Source organism: Mugil cephalus, chromosome 14 (assembly GCF_022458985.1).
Source record: "Mugil cephalus isolate CIBA_MC_2020 chromosome 14, CIBA_Mcephalus_1.1, whole genome shotgun sequence".
Taxonomy (NCBI): Eukaryota; Metazoa; Chordata; class Actinopteri; order Mugiliformes; family Mugilidae; genus Mugil; species Mugil cephalus.
Window position 1 is genome coordinate 25,215,272 of NC_061783.1, and position 15,000 is coordinate 25,230,271.

A 15,000-nucleotide genomic window follows, 5' to 3' on the forward strand; every position below is an offset into this window, starting at 1 on the left:
GATGTTGGGGAAAATGTCTCTGATGATCTTCCCAAAGTTAGCGGCACTCAGAGGACGATGCTGCAGGTTCTCACAGTGTCTCCTGGAGGACACAGAGGACACAGAGGACAGAGAGAGGACAGAGAGAGGAGAGACTGTAATTAAATGGTCAGGTGTCCAAAGTGTCCTCTGAGACATGTGGACGTGTCCTGACTTGTATGTCTCGTAGACATCCTGCTTGGGGAGACATGTGTCTGAATGTTCCTCCAGGTGACTACGGATCCAGTTACAGGTGTGGAGCTGGTCGGCCGTGTTCAGAGAGCTGGACTCGCTGCAGCTGGACATAAACAACAACAAACAAACAATAAATAAACAACAAACAAACAATAAACAATAAATAAACATGTTCAGAGAGCTGGACTCGCTGCAGCTGGACATAAACAACAACAAACAAACAACAAACAAACAATAAATAAACAATAAATAATAAATAAACATGTTCAGAGAGCTGGACTCGCTGCAGCTGGATAAAACACAATAAACAAATAAAGTCAGAGAGCTGGACTCGCTCACGGACTAAACAAACAATAAACAAACAACAAATAAACAACAAAAAAACAATAAATAAACAATAAACATGTCCAGAGAGCTGGACTCGCTGCAGCTGAACATAAACAAACAATAAACACGTAACCACCAGCTGGACCTCGGACCGTGAGGGAATGTCTGACCTCTTGTCTCCAGAGCTGGGTCCTGAGGGCAGCTGGAGGTACAGGTACAGTTTGTCATTGTCTGAGAAGCGCTGGACATCTTGCTGTGGAGACAAAGAGGACGGATGAAACAGAGACATGAAAGACACCCGTGGGGACGACAGAGACGCCTGGAGGTCAAAGGTCGGAGGAGGTTCTTACCAGGATCTGGTCCACTTTGGTCTGGACGTTCTTCCTGTGGGACGGAAGGAACAAAGGTCAGGTCCATTAAAAGACTTCCTGGATCTAGTCCAGATCTAAAGACACCTACGAGATGTTGCTCTTGAGTTTCTGCAGCAACATGCTGGGCTCAGTGTCGCCCTCCCCTGACTCCAGGCCGCCATCGCCACGCTGCTGCGCCTCCGACATCTGGACCGACTACTGAGCGCTGAGGAGCAGCATCTGGATGAAGAGGAGGAACGTAAAACAACATTACAGATTAAAGTAAAATAAAGTAAAATAAAAAAAAAATGTGCAAGCAAATAAGCATTTGAATAGATGTCACAAAATAGAAATGGAAGAATGTACATTATATATAGAGGAATAGTAGTGAGGTGAAATAGTGTCCGTTCTGTAGTTTTTATACGTACGTTTTCTATTAAATTATTAAGTATTTCTGCTGAGCTCTGAGCCATTACACCAGTTTCATTCTGATGTAAATCTAAATAACAAATAAAGCCTGTCCAAGTCTAAATCATGTGTAGTGAAATAAATTTGAATGTAATTATTCAGCTCTGGGATCGATCAGGGGCCTAATAAACCCTGAGGGTGGAGACCTGAGGGGCCCCTGGACCAACACAATGTGGGTGGAGGGGGGCTTTAAAGGGCAGAACCCAGGGGCCGAACCCAGGGCCAGAACCCAGGGGCCAGGTTCCCATCCTGGGGCCCTTCATTATCTAACAACACACTGAGATCACGGTCCTTCTGACCCGGGGGCTCCAGCCGCTGGGAGGCCGCCTGGTGGAGCCATATTCCCGCTGCACTGCCAACAGTCATCGTTCCTACTATGACCGGCTTGTCTGCGGGGAGCCACCGCCGCTAGCTGGTGGTGCTGGAGCCGGCCTCCGTCGTCCGTGTCTGGGCGGACTACCGGTGGTCATGTGGCTGCCAATTACAACAACACACACACACACACGGGGCCATCTAGCAGGCTAACAGCTAGCAGGCTAGCCGACAGAGACTTCCACGCTCCGACGCGTTGGCTTGATTTACACCGATAGACGCCCATAAATAAAGCCACAGAAACCCAGAGGTCCGGAACCAGCACAGGTGCCGGGTCTTAGTTCGGCTAACGCTGACATTTATTAGCTAACGGCTAGCGAGTAGCCGCAACTAACCGTTAAAGCCCAGCTAACTAGCCTAGCGACATGCTAACTGACAGCATTAGCCACAAACACAAAAACACACGTATACACGCTTATACGCTCTGTTTTCACTCTAAAAATAATTCCTGACAGCGGCTAATTAATTGTGTTATTAATGTTTAATCGGACGGTTGAGTCCCATTTGAGTATTTATTTTAGAAAAGAAAAAGAAAGTACCTGAGCCAAGATACAGCAAAAATCCCCTTCAGATTTTTTTGTGATTGGACGACTTGGTTATGTCTGCCTGACTACAAAGCCAACGTCTATTCCTATTGGTCAGTTCTCCCAAATCCACCCGGATACCGAAAGCGGTCGGCATACAATTGGTCGAGAAGAATTATTTTTCTGACAGGGGTTATTCCGATTGGACGCTTTCTCCTGGTCTGCCCAGTTACAAAACCGATGAATTTATCAAGCAAAATCTACCCAGCAACAGCCGCCGTTTATGTAATGGAGGAACTTGAAATAAACATGACTTGCACTAATACACGTAAATGTATTAATATTCTGAACTGAATGCCTAATTTTCATAAACGGGCCAATTCAAGAGAAAGTAACTATTGCCATGGTTAAAATATTATTCTTTATTAATGGCTGGAATTAAATAAAAAAACAGGGTGTGCCGTGTCTTCTGCCCTGGTTTTGTCATCACAATGTACATCACAAAGGCTGTCACAGAACTAAATATTAAAGAGAATAAAAACCCAGAGTGCGATTGTGATAAGTAGGACTTACAAACCAACTACAAACCTGTGTAACACAATAACACCCTTCCTCTTCCTTTACAGCGTGCTGTGTCATTTTAACAGAAAATATGTCTTAAGAACCAAAATCACACCAGAAACCAACTCAGTTTTTATTCGTATTTATTTTCCGTTATACAAAAGTGACAGTGAACATCAGACACAAACTAAACTGGAGAGAAGAGCAGAGTCGGTTTTCATGCAGCAGAGAAACAGTTGACGCTCGTCTTCATTCAAAGCCGCTGCAGAGAAACAGGAAGACATCAGGTTAAATATCCACACACCTCATTTTCTCACATTAAACTCCAGTTTAAACCCGTTCAGACCTCAGCTGTCCGGCAGGTTGATCCGTTCCTACCTGACCATGTGGGCGATGTCCCAGTTGGTTTCTGACGACAGAGGACCCACGATCTCCACGCCGTCCTCCGTGACGATGGCGATCTCGTGCTGCAACAGAAACATCATGAAGCAACACGTCACAGCTGGAGGGGGGGGGGGGGGGGTTAATCCATGAACTCACCCTGTTGTAGGAGCGAGCATCTCTGTAGTACAACACTTTGAGGCAGCGCTCCACCAGATCTCGAGCCTCCTGCTTGGTGATCTCAGCTTTTTTCTCCAGCACCTCCCTCATCAGTGGCTGTAAAAAACAACCGCACCGTTTAAACACCTTCACACTCACGATTTACAAAAGGAGTCTGTGTCACATCTGTAAATGAAGATGGATCTGAATGTGTAAAAACTGTGTGTGAGTTCCTCTGTCCTGGATCAAACATTTACACATTCAATGAGTTCTAACGTTTATCATCCAAAGAACCACGAGACCGAATTCAGTCCAAACACCTGGATGTGAATTAATCCAGAATTAATAAACGCACACATCTACCTGCGCAGTACGCCGAGCTGGCCATGTGGGACCTATAGCCACCCAGCTTGTCCACGTAACCAGGAATAAGAACAACATGCCGCGGTAATTCTAGTCACAAAATAGCAGAGGAATTAAACTACAATCTGGGACATACAAAGACGCTCAGTTCAGATAATAGACAAGCATTAGTCAGAGAAACGCGCCTGACATTATCCTTCATCAACACGTGGTTCATTGGATACTTTATATTCTACAGTGAAGCATATACCAGAGGACTGTGGTTAACGAATTATAGCACAGCGGTCATCACCAAAGTGCTCAAATTACTTTAAACACACCCTCTCGGGTAATATCGCGATTATACAATAATTATCAACAAAATAAAGCGTATAATTAAAGATTTATTCATGTTGACGGACATTTTGTTCCGGGTCCATGGAAATAAATGTCGTCCTGGAAACATCTGACTGCCCAAGACGTTCATTCCTGGACAGTTCCAGTTGATTCAGTTCTTCATCCCAAATGGGCACAAATCTTTATTTTTTTGGTTGTTCTCATCCTCCTCCACCAATTCTTACAAACTGAGACCAAATAAATCCAAACTAACAACAAACGGATCCATTTTGTAGCGTATTTTTCAGCCGCTTCCTGCTCCAGCTGTGACAGTTACAGTGTTGCCACGGAGACGGACACAGTGTTGCCACGGAGACGGACACAGCATTGCCACGGACTTGGCGGAGTGATATTTTTAGTGATGAGGCGGCCGTGCTGTGATGCTGATACGTGTCGTATTGACCAATCAGAACGCTTGGTCGGAGCTACTTGTTGTATAATGGCAGTTAAAGACTTTGAGTGTTGTTTTACGCTGTTGAATTTCCAGCCGATCGCGCTGGTTCCTCTCACCTCTCCCCGTTGTAGAAGCCTCCGATCACCACGGTGTTCCACAGAGGGTTCATCTTGCTGCGTCGGTTGTACATGACTCTGGTCAGCCAGGAGTGGACGGCCTTCGGGCTGTAGCTGTGTCCATCGCCCAGCAGCTCCTCGTCGATCCTGATGGGACAACACAGCGTTTAAATGAATCAGAAGGTGGTGGAGACAATCAGCTGACTGTGAGTGTCGTCTGGACCGGCTTACACCATCTGTTCGATGACCTGTTTGAGGTACTGGTAGTCGGCGTAGTCTCCTGACGCTCCCAGGATGGTGTTGTTGTTCACCTGCAGCACAAACGCAGGTTAAACTAACACTACGACTGGTTCTGTGTCAGCTGACGCCCGGAGGAGGAGGCGCTCACCTTCATGAGACGGGAGATGTTCCTGAACCGAGCCAGGGAGCCGTAGGAGCCCAACATGTCGGCCGCTATGACGACCCCCCCGCTGAACTTCACCCCGAGCACCGACGTCCCGGTGACCATGGGGTTACTGAGGACACACACATGTTTCCATTAAAATAATCTGTTAAAGCCGGGACCCGTCCTGTGTGTGAAGGGTCCCAGTCCGGTCACGGTCTATATCCAATATAACATTTAAAACCGCAACTGGTCCTGTAGAGTTTACAGAAGACGTTTCATCTCAGGAGCCTTGTTTTTTTTTTTATTTTATTTAATCTCATTTTATTTTGTATTCATTGTGGTTTTTAAGAGTGTTTACTTTTATGTGCAACGAAGCTACAGTGACAAAGTAATAACTCAGTAACTGTTTCCCCAGGTTAATGAAAGGTCAATGAAAATTAAAGTGTAATCCACGTTAAAATTCCTGTTCACGTCTGTAAACAGAAGCTTGGTTTTAGTACGAGGCTAACTGAGCTAACGCGGCTAACAGCTAACAAAACGCCTGAAAAACAACTACAGGTAACTTTACGTTTCCATCCGAAAGACGACAAACTTAATTTAATAACTTCAACAACAAAATGTGACGATGTGACCACACTGAGCGGTGAAACGTTTAAGCTGGGTAAACTAGTAGTTAGCTTAGCATCAGGTAGCTGCCGTTTCTCCATGATGATACAGCACTGAGGCGGAGCTCAAACCGAAACTGGCAGCCGGCTTTCGGGTGAAATTAACGGGGAACTGCGGCTTTTCCACCGGAGTGGGTGACTCACAGTGTGTGTCTGACGGGTCCGCATGACGGGACCGGCCCGCTGCTGCTGCTGCCGCCGGAGAAAGAGTAAAACTGGCCCGGCTTCGGTCCGTTCTCCCAGAAACTCAGCTTCAAACCACTCGCCTCCATCTTGGGTATCTGGCGGAAGTGACGTTACAGCGAATTCTTATTGGACTGAGACGCGATGACGTCACTAACTGGGGAAACTCGAGCGGCACCTGCAGCTGGGAGAATTTCTAGAATATAAAAATAAAACAAATAAGAATAATAACACAAATAAAACGAATTTATTTAAATTAAATAATATATAAGATAATTATAATACTAATCACAGTCCAGTTAGTTCCTCAGTCTTATAAATAATATAAGACCTTTATTTCAGAATCAGAATCAGAAAAACTATTTGTCCCCGAAGGGCAATTAGGACGAAGAGCAGTACATAAAATAACAGCAGGAGAATAAGATAACAAAAAGAATAAAACAGCATATTATGTAGAATGGCCGGCTAGCAGTAACAGGAGAGAGATGAACTGTGGAAAATAATATCAAGACTAATATGTAAAAAACTGTAAAACAGCAGATAAAGTATGACAAATAAATAAATAAATAAAGTGAGGCGTGGTTAAAAAATTAAAATTAAAAGTGACATTGTAGTTAAAGTGACATATTAGTATTGCACAAGAGGACATGTGATATTGCACTTGAGTGTAACACAGGAGGACTTAAGTTATTGTAACCGAATAGAAATGTTTTGAATTTTTTTGAAAATTTGAATAGAAAATTAAAAGGTATTTATTAAAAGGAGCAGCAGTTTAAAAGGAACAACATCATGACACATTCAGATTAAGAATCAAACAGGGACCAACTCGGATCAGGAGCATGTTTTTGTTCGATCGCTGAAGAGAAGTAGATTCAGGGACCAGGAAAGATCCACATGGATTTAATGTCAAAACCCAACGTGGACGAACACTTTGGGTTCTTTGGTTTGATCCGGATGGAGAGTGGACCTGGTTCTGTTTCACCAGAACCTTTGGAGAACATGTGAGCTCTGTGGTGTTTCTAGGAACTCTGGGTCCAGGTCTAGTCCAGGTCTGGTCAAGACCAGGGTTCATATAGACCAGGGTTCATATAGACCAGGTCCCTATAGACCAGGGTTCATAGAGACCAGGGTTCATAGAGACCAGGGTTCATATAGACCAGGGTCCATATAGACCAGGGTCCATATAGACCAGGGTCCATATAGACCAGGTCCCTATAGACCAGGGTTCATAGAGACCAGGGTTCATAGAGACCAGGGTTCATATAGACCAGGGTTCATATAGACCAGGGTCCATATAGACCAGGTCCCTATAGACCAGGGTCCATATAGACCAGGTCCCTATAGACCAGGGTTCATAGAGACCAGGGTCCATAGAGACCAGCTTTAAAACAACACAGGTGAGTTGTGTAAGCCCTCAGGTAGGAACATGCTGTGTTTCCACACCTGTCTCTGCTTCTTGTACAGTCACGGTCTCCGTGGTAACAGGGCGGGGCCATGCTCCTATTGGCTGAGACACAGAGAGGGAGGAGAGTGTCAGAGTCCACTCACAAACCCACAGAGAAACCAGACCAGTCTCCAGGTAAACAAGCAGGGCCCGAGGTGTCTCCGTCCTCACCCGGCTGTCCTCACTGTCCTCACCTGGCTGTCCTCACTGTCCTCACCTGGCTGTCTTCACCTGGCTGTCTTCACCTGGTTGTCCTCACCTGGTTGTCTTCACCTGACTGTCCACACCTGACTGTCCTAACCTGACTGTCCTCACCTGGTTGTCTTCACCTGACTGTAAGTCTCCTTGATGTCTGTCCTCGGTGTGAAGTCAGCTGGTATTTTATTTCTGTGGACGTCTCCTGTCTGATAAGAGCTGAATGAATAAAGATTAGAGTCCAAAACTTTATGGACAGCTTTGTCCTCCTGCTAGCTAGGAATGTGTCTCTAGCGTTGACTCACCTGGTGGGAGACGTCTCCTCCAACTTTTGCCAAAGTACACACACTATTTATTTAGTGAATTAGCAGCTACGTTAGCTAAGAGGCTAGCTCTCCAAGCTAGCTACACCTAGAAGCTAATTCTGAGCTAACTATCTTAACATAGCGCAGTGTGTTTATATTGTAGGTGACCTGGACATATTTTACTACCTGTTTTATAACTTTAGATATTTTATTCCGTTGCTACTTTTTATAAACACCGACCTGAAGCTCGACAAACAAATAGCTTGTGTTCAATGACCATTAGAGTTAAGTTTAAAGTAAAGCTAGCTATAAGCTAAAGCTAACTCTGAGCTCAGCTAAGCTAAGTTAAGCTAAGCTGAGCTCAGAGTGAGGCTGTGGTCCAGATATTAGAGATTAATGTCCTGGTCTTCTCCAGCAGCAGCATGGCGTCCAGACCAGACGAGAGACAAGAGGACGAGACCCAGAGGTCAGAGTTCATCCTTCATCCAGACCTTTTACCAAGTCCTGGTGTTTTCCTGACTGTTCCCCGTGGATCCTGTAGTTCTCCTGTGTTAAGACATAAATAAAAGTTAGAACTACTCGCAGGGATCATCCTGATCCTCAGGTGTGGTTCTGAGCGTGTCCCGTCACGTCAGGACGTCCTCACTTTGACTCTTCATAACATACTTTTAAACTAAACTTCAACCCTATAGTTTATATAGTTTATATCTATAAGACACGAGGAGACTGTTTTACTTTGATGAATCTTTTCTAATGTCCCCGAGTTAAATCCAGATGAATGAATGTCTCATACCTGGTTCCTGGTCTCATATCTGGTTCCTGGTCCTTAAACTAATGTAAACATGTATTTGTCACATTAGAACATCATCAACATCATCACATTAGAAACATTAGGACACTTGTTCTTCTTCATGGTTCCTAATAAACCAGATCAGAGGGGGACCTTGTAGACCACATTAGACCCTGATTAGACCTGAGGATGGTTCCTGGATCTTCTCTGATTGGCTCAATGAAAACCACATGACACTAAACCTCACTGAGAGGAACCAGGAACCAGGAACCAGGAACCTCATATGGAGGGTTAGCGTAGCCTAAGCTAAGTTAAGCTAGCATCCAGTCGTCTCTGTGCAGGTCTCCTTCACCAGAGGAAGAGGAGATCCAGACGTCCAGTAGCTCCACTACAGTCGCTACAGCTCCCAACGCACCTGAGGACCGAACAGGTAGACCCCCCCCCACCACACACACACACACACACACACACACACACACACACACACACACACACACACACACACACACACACTTTCTTTATTATTTAGAGACTCAGGAAACCATACACAAGTGTTCCTCTGCTCTGAACCTGTGTTAAATGGCATCTATTCTATTCTATTCTATTCTATTCTATTCTATTCTATTCTATTCTATTCTCTTCTATCAGACTTTAACCTCATTCCACCTGACTAACCTGCTGCCAGTCTGACAGTAAACAGGTCTTACAACAACTAGGTGTGTCCTGGTGTTTTATTTATTTTATTTGTGTAGACTGAATCCTTTATGTCCTTCTGTGACAACACAACCAACAACCAAAGCTCCTGGCTAAAGTATATATATTATATATATATATAATATATAATATATATATATATATGTTATATATAATGAAATAAAGCAGAGTGCACACACATATAAGTCAGCCAACAGTAAACCGTGTACACACACATATTAATATTACCATGGATCACGTGTGCTTGGTTTAAGGTGAAGAGGAGGAAGAGTCGGCTGCAGACAAGGAGGAGGAGGAGCAGGAGGAGGAGGAGCAGGAGGAGGAGGAGCAGGAGGAGCAGGAGGAGCAGGAGGAGGAAGGTGAAATCATATTAACATGACCTGGACCAGAGGCTGGAGTCGGACCAGTCCTTTAACTTGTCATCACGTCTCTGTCTCCTGTCCAGGGACTCGTGCTAATTAGCATTGTTGCTATAATCCAACAATAGTCCATATTTCTGCGTCTTCGTGAATGAGCTCTGTCCCTATTTAATACGTCTTCTTCTTCTTGCTGACTCGCTGTCGTCCATCAGGAGTCGAGTCTGAGCAGAAACTATCGACACCGAGCAGAGACAGACCAGGTATACGAGACATACAAGACAATAAGAAAACTACGAAACACACGGTCAATAAACCACATGTTCCCGTCCACAGCTCCTCCCACTAGTTTGGCCTTATCAGCACCACGACCAACGAAGAAGAAAGTCCTGGCGGCGCCGGCTCTCAGCCTCTCACTAGGTGACCAGACCTTTAGTATTTATGATTTATTCTGCCTTAAGGGACATAAGTGTCCTCTCCAACAACCTTCCAACAAATATCACCTTAATATTTATTTCTACTTCTACATAAATCTTTTAATCCACTTCAGTCCAGATCATAAAAACGTGAATTATTCATCAAAAAACACAAAAATGTAAATGTTGTCAACAATATAAATGTAGAATGTAGATTTTAATCAGAGCCTTGGACATTTGGACATGAACCCCCCCTTGTTGTTCTTGTCCAGGTCGCAGTGAGTCCGGTGTCTCTGATGACTTCCCCTCGGGGTTCCTGTCCCCCTCACCTGAGGACGGCGAGGACACGGGGCTGGACTTTGACCTGGACGCCATGGAGACGCCTTCAGACAGCGAGTCTTTGCCCTTCCCCATCTACGACCTGGAGGACGACCTGCAGCGTCTCGGCGTGGCGTCCCGTCCTCACAGAGCCTTCAGGGACCGACGCGGCTCAGGCTCCTTAGCATGGGCGGGGCCACAGGCGAGGGTGGGGGCGGAGTCACACGTGAGGGCGGGGACCCTGGAGCAGGAGGACCAGGTGGACAACCAAGGCATCAGGTGGCGCTGTTTCTCCACAGGTGACCCCCCACAGGAGACCAGGGTCAACATGAGCGTCCTGGAGCCCTTCCTCAGGGTGTTGTCCCATGGAGGTACCCCCACCTGTCCACCTGTCCACCTGTCCACCTGTCCCACATGTTGCCCCGCCCTCATCTTTAACACCTGTCTATCTCTCAGGTTACTATGGAGACGGAATGAATGACATCATCGTGTTCTCCTCCTGTTACCTGCCAGAGAACAGTCTGGACAATTACCAGTACGTCATGGACAACCTGTTCAGGTAAGACACTCACCTGTCTCACCTGTCTCTCTACCTGTCTCTCTACCGCTCTCACCTGTCTCACCTGTCTCTCTACTTGTCTCTACCTATCTTACCTGTCTCTCTACCTGTCTCACCTGTCTCTCTACCTGTTTCTCTACCTGTCTCACCTGTCTCTCACCTGTCTCTCTACCTGTCTCTCTACCTGTCTCACCTTTCTCTCTACCTGTCTCTCTACCTGTCTCTCTACCTGTCTCACCTTTCTCTCTACCTGTCTCTCTACCTGTCTCTCACCTGTCTCTACCTGTCTCACCTGTCTCTCTACCTGTTTTCTACCTGTCTCACCTTTCTCTCACCTGTCTCTCTACCTGTCTCTCACCTGTCTCTCACCTGTCTCTCTACCTGTCTCACCTGTCTCTCTACCTGTCTCTTACCTGTCTCTCTACCTGTCTCACCTTTCTCTCACCTGACTCTCTACCTGTCTCACCTTTCTCTCACCTGACTCTCTACCTGTCTCTCTACCTGTCTCTCTACCCGACTCTCTACCTGTCTCTCTACCTGTCTCTCTACCTGTCTCTCTACCTGACTCTCTACCTGACTCTCTACCTGTCTCTCTACCTGTCTCTCTACCTGCCCCCCCCCCAGGTATGTGGTGGGGACGGTGGAGCTGATGGTGGCTGAGGACTATGTGATGGTGTATCTCTGTGCTGGGGGACAGAAGGACAGACTCCCGGGGATCAGCTGGCTCAAAGAGTGCTACACCACCATCGACCGCAGGTGAGGACACACCTGTCTCTGCCACAGAGGCCACGCCCCCACACCCCTGTCTGTGTCTCCACGGTAACGGGTCTGTCTGCAGGCTGAGGAAGAACCTGAAGGGGTTCTACGTGGTCCACCCCACCTGGTACGTGAAGGCTCTGATCACCATCATCAAACCCTTCATCAGGTAAGTGTCGTCCCCCCCCACCCCTCCACCCCCCACCATCACCACTCCTCTTCATCCTCATCCTCTTCATCTTCTTCCTCTTCATCCTCTTCCTCAGCTCTAAGTTCAGCAGGAAGCTCCGGTTCATCGACAGCCTCCAGGAACTTTCTCAGTTCATCCCCACTGAGCATGTGCAGATCCCAGACTGCGTCAGAGAGTGAGTGACGCTCATTCATTCTTTCATTCATTCATTCATCTGCAAATATTAAACAGTCAGTACTGACCTGAAGAAACTCTTTTCTCTGCAGGTATGACCAGGAGCTGTCCAGGTGAACCTCCAGGTGAACCTCCAGGTGAAGCTCCAGGTGCTGCTCCCTCCTCCTCCAGCAGGGGGCGCTGCTGGACTCAATGAGCGTCTCTGAACAATTGAACCAGTACTGATGGATCTTGGTCCTGTAACAGTGTTAAAGTTCCACTTCTAGACTTTTAATCATAAAAATAAATCACCTCATCTTTGATTTCACTGCTTTTTATTTTTTACTGCGGAAGGTTTTTTATTTCTGTTTTTTAATAACTTTGTTTCTGAATAAAATCATGACGGTATCTGCTGCTGTGTCGTCTGTCGTACATATCATTGGGTCAGATTCACAATAGAATCAGATTTAGAACAGAATCAGAATCAGATTCACGATAGAATCAGAATTAGATTCATAATAGAATCAGATTTATAACAGAATCAGATTTATAACAGAATCAGATTTATAACAGAATCAGAATCAGATTTATAACAGAATCAGATTCAGATTTATAACAGAATCAGATTTATAACAGAATCAGATTAATAACAGAATCAGATTAATAACAGAATAACACTGCATGCTAAAATAAAACGACATCATCATCACACTGAAACTAATCACGGAGAGAAGAGTGAAACCACAGAATTATGTGTTAATTCATGTTAACGTAATGTTTGTCAGACCATCTACTAAGGTAGGTTCAGGTTAAATAGGAAACCGTCTGAAGGGAAATGGAGGCTGAGAGGAAGGACATGAGGTCACTGCAGAGGAAACTACATAAACAGGAACCCAGAGTGGACGGGTCCTTCACATCCATCCCAGAATAAACACAGAGAACTCAAGAGCTTCATCATACCGCTCAGTCCCTTTAAAGAAAAGCCGACTGTGTCTAAATGCATGTATGGACATGTATGTATGTGGTATATCTAGTATATCCCTCCTTTAATAATGTTATATACATATATATATACATACACACACATATATATATATATATGTTTACAGATACAGATATAAACTTACTCATTGTCCATATCCTGCTAATGTGCACAAGGGTTAATGTCCAAAGTCCCTGTGACGGAGTCTCTGGTTCAACAATGACCAAACCTGACGTCACACGTTGGGCCGTAACCCCCCCCCCCCCCCGGGCTGTTGTTTCCATGGTAACGCTGACTTTAACCACCGTCACTGCAGCGCTGTGGTCTCTGCAGCTGCTTCTAATAAAAACCTGATGGAGACACTCAGAGACTCAGTGACTCAGTCCGTAAACACGTCACACATGTAGAGACAGGACGCGCTGCCTTCACGGACACTGGGACTGAGCAGAGACACACATGTGTTTAATTAGAAGGATTAATTCTGATTAATCAGATTAAATCTCCTTCATGTTTCATCTCTATTGATACGTTTCATTCAACACCTCAACAGTTTCTTTTAGTGTCTTTCTCTGTCCACCATGTGTCCACATGAACGTGTCCCTGTTGCTACGGAGACAGACTAACTTGTGGACATTGTCCAACCAGAGCAGAGCTGACGCTTCTTATTGAGAACAGTGTCTCCCAGTGAACAGTGGCTGCAGGAGTGGACACATATTATACAGCAGCATTGGCAGCTTGTCTTTGTCTTGGTTTGTTCGGTTTGTCTCCAGCTGTTAGCCGCGTTAGCCCAAGTGCTAGCAGAATCCCGGCTAACGTATGCTTGGCTTGGTTCATGTGCTGTTTGAAGCTGGAAAGAAAATCGTGTGATGATACTTTATGTGTCTCCACTGGTCCCTCTTGGTGTCTTTGTCCTCAAATGTCCCATGGAGAGGACCAACGTGCTGTTTAGCGTCTTCCATCTTTATGGGTTGGTTCTGCTGCCTGTCACTACCGGATCAGCTGGTGCTAACGCTAACGCTACTTGGACAAACTGAGACACGTTCACAGTCGTTCTGCTGCAGATGCTTCATTAATCACATGAATCACGAGTTAATTCTGACCGCTCTAATATTAATATAAATATAAATATAAATGTAAATATAAATGTAAATGTAAATATAAATAGTCTATATCTACTGTAATATCCGGCAACATTTAAAGGTGCGAATGGACCACGACAGAAATAAACTGTTTTTACAGAGCACCCTGAACACAACACCAGGCTCCATCTTTGAGAGACTTTATTTTATTTTCAAAAAACTTTATTCTTGAAATATTGTGACTGAAAACATTTAGAGAGGAAACATCAGATTTATTCAGTTATCATGAGACTCTGTTACATAAGGAGGAAGAATGAAGTGGATCTGTTTGAGGAGGAGGAGGAGGAGGAGCAGGAGCAGGAGAAGGAGAAGGAGGAGGAGGAGGAAGAGGAAGAGGAGGAGCAGGAGAAGGAGAAGGATAAGGAGGAGGAGGAGGAGGAGGAAGAGGAGGAGCAGGAGGAAGAGGAGGAGCAGGAGGAGGAGGAGGAGCAGGAGCAGGAGAAGGAGGAGGAGCAGGAGGAGGAGGAGGAGGAAGAGGAGGATGAGCAGGAGGAGGAGGAGGAAGAGGAGGAGCAGGAGGAGGAGCAGGAGGAGGAGGAGGAGGAAGAGGAGCAGGAGGAGGAGCAGGAGCAGGAGCAGGAGAAGGAGGAGGAGGAGGAGGAGGAGGAGCAGGAGGAGCAGGAAGAGGAGGAGGTGGAGCAGGAGCAGGAGAAGGAGGAGGAGGAGGAGGAGCAGGAGGAGGAGGAAGAGGAGGAGGAGGAGCAGGAGCAGGAGAAGGAGGAGGAGGAGCAGGAGGAGGACCAGGAGGAGGAGCAGGAGGAGGAGGAGGTTACATCAGCAAACAGAGCTTCACACGTTCATGTCACTTCAACACTAAATAAAATCTGTTCATTCTTGAAATCTGGAC

At 45.8% G+C, this 15,000-nt stretch overlaps 3 protein-coding genes across 6 annotated transcripts in view; 1 reads left to right on the plus strand and 2 right to left on the minus strand.

The window, feature by feature from the left end:
* Window positions 1-2,346, minus strand: part of rfx5 (regulatory factor X, 5) — a 5,679-nt gene extending 3,333 nt beyond the window's left edge. The window contains exons 1-6 of the mRNA XM_047604720.1: window positions 2,270-2,346; window positions 1,000-1,130; window positions 891-924; window positions 711-793; window positions 194-316; window positions 1-82 (exon numbers count right to left, since the gene is read on the minus strand). The exon at window positions 1-82 is cut by the window's left edge and continues 35 nt beyond it. Of these exons, the coding sequence (XP_047460676.1) occupies window positions 1-82; window positions 194-316; window positions 711-793; window positions 891-924; window positions 1,000-1,097 (420 nt within the window). The 5' untranslated portion in view covers window positions 1,098-1,130; window positions 2,270-2,346. The remainder of the gene's footprint in view (window positions 83-193; window positions 317-710; window positions 794-890; window positions 925-999; window positions 1,131-2,269) is intronic.
* Window positions 2,347-2,941: 595 nt separating this feature from the next.
* Window positions 2,942-5,963, minus strand: psmb4 (proteasome 20S subunit beta 4). Its single transcript, XM_047604760.1, has 8 exons — window positions 5,798-5,963; window positions 4,992-5,118; window positions 4,835-4,914; window positions 4,602-4,750; window positions 3,730-3,784; window positions 3,356-3,509; window positions 3,194-3,282; window positions 2,942-3,077 (listed from the first exon to the last, which is right to left on the minus strand). Exons 1-8 carry the CDS (start codon window positions 5,923-5,925, stop codon window positions 3,065-3,067), a joined length of 795 nt encoding a protein of 264 aa, XP_047460716.1. The 5' UTR covers window positions 5,926-5,963; the 3' UTR covers window positions 2,942-3,064.
* Window positions 5,964-7,394: 1,431 nt separating this feature from the next.
* LOC125020548 (bcl-2/adenovirus E1B 19 kDa-interacting protein 2-like protein) lies at window positions 7,395-12,440 on the plus strand. Of its 4 annotated transcripts, none has more exons than XM_047605971.1 (12): window positions 7,395-7,615; window positions 8,199-8,246; window positions 8,912-9,000; window positions 9,539-9,643; window positions 9,856-9,903; window positions 9,977-10,060; window positions 10,329-10,745; window positions 10,831-10,933; window positions 11,558-11,689; window positions 11,772-11,858; window positions 11,956-12,054; window positions 12,146-12,440. In XM_047605971.1, the coding sequence occupies exons 2-12, from the start codon at window positions 8,203-8,205 to the stop codon at window positions 12,168-12,170; spliced, it is 1,233 nt and encodes a 410-aa protein (XP_047461927.1). In that variant the 5' UTR covers window positions 7,395-7,615; window positions 8,199-8,202; the 3' UTR covers window positions 12,171-12,440. The 4 variants fall into 4 exon arrangements, with proteins under 4 accessions (XP_047461927.1, XP_047461926.1, XP_047461928.1 ...); XM_047605970.1 differs by having other exon boundaries at window positions 7,396-7,615; window positions 8,196-8,246; XM_047605972.1 differs by having other exon boundaries at window positions 7,517-7,559; window positions 8,196-8,246.
* The last annotated feature ends 2,560 nt before the right edge of the window (window positions 12,441-15,000 follow it).

Bases quoted from the DNA above. Each gene is read 5' to 3' on its own strand.
- psmb4 (XM_047604760.1), bottom strand. From the start codon at position 5,925: ATGGAGGCGAGTGGTTTGAAGCTGAGTTTCTGGGAGAACGGACCGAAG. The intron at 5,119-5,797 runs GTGAGTCACCCA...GTGTGTCCTCAG, and splicing joins GGACCCGTCAGACACACACT to TAACCCCATGGTCACCGGGA. The intron at 3,785-4,601 runs GAGAGGAACCAG...ATGTTGTTCTTA, and splicing joins CTTCTACAACGGGGAGAGGT to TTCCTGGTTACGTGGACAAG.
- LOC125020548 (XM_047605971.1), top strand. From the start codon at position 8,203: ATGGCGTCCAGACCAGACGAGAGACAAGAGGACGAGACCCAGAG. The intron at 8,247-8,911 runs GTCAGAGTTCAT...GTCTCTGTGCAG, and splicing joins CAAGAGGACGAGACCCAGAG to GTCTCCTTCACCAGAGGAAG. The intron at 10,746-10,830 runs GTACCCCCACCT...TCTATCTCTCAG, and splicing joins CAGGGTGTTGTCCCATGGAG to GTTACTATGGAGACGGAATG.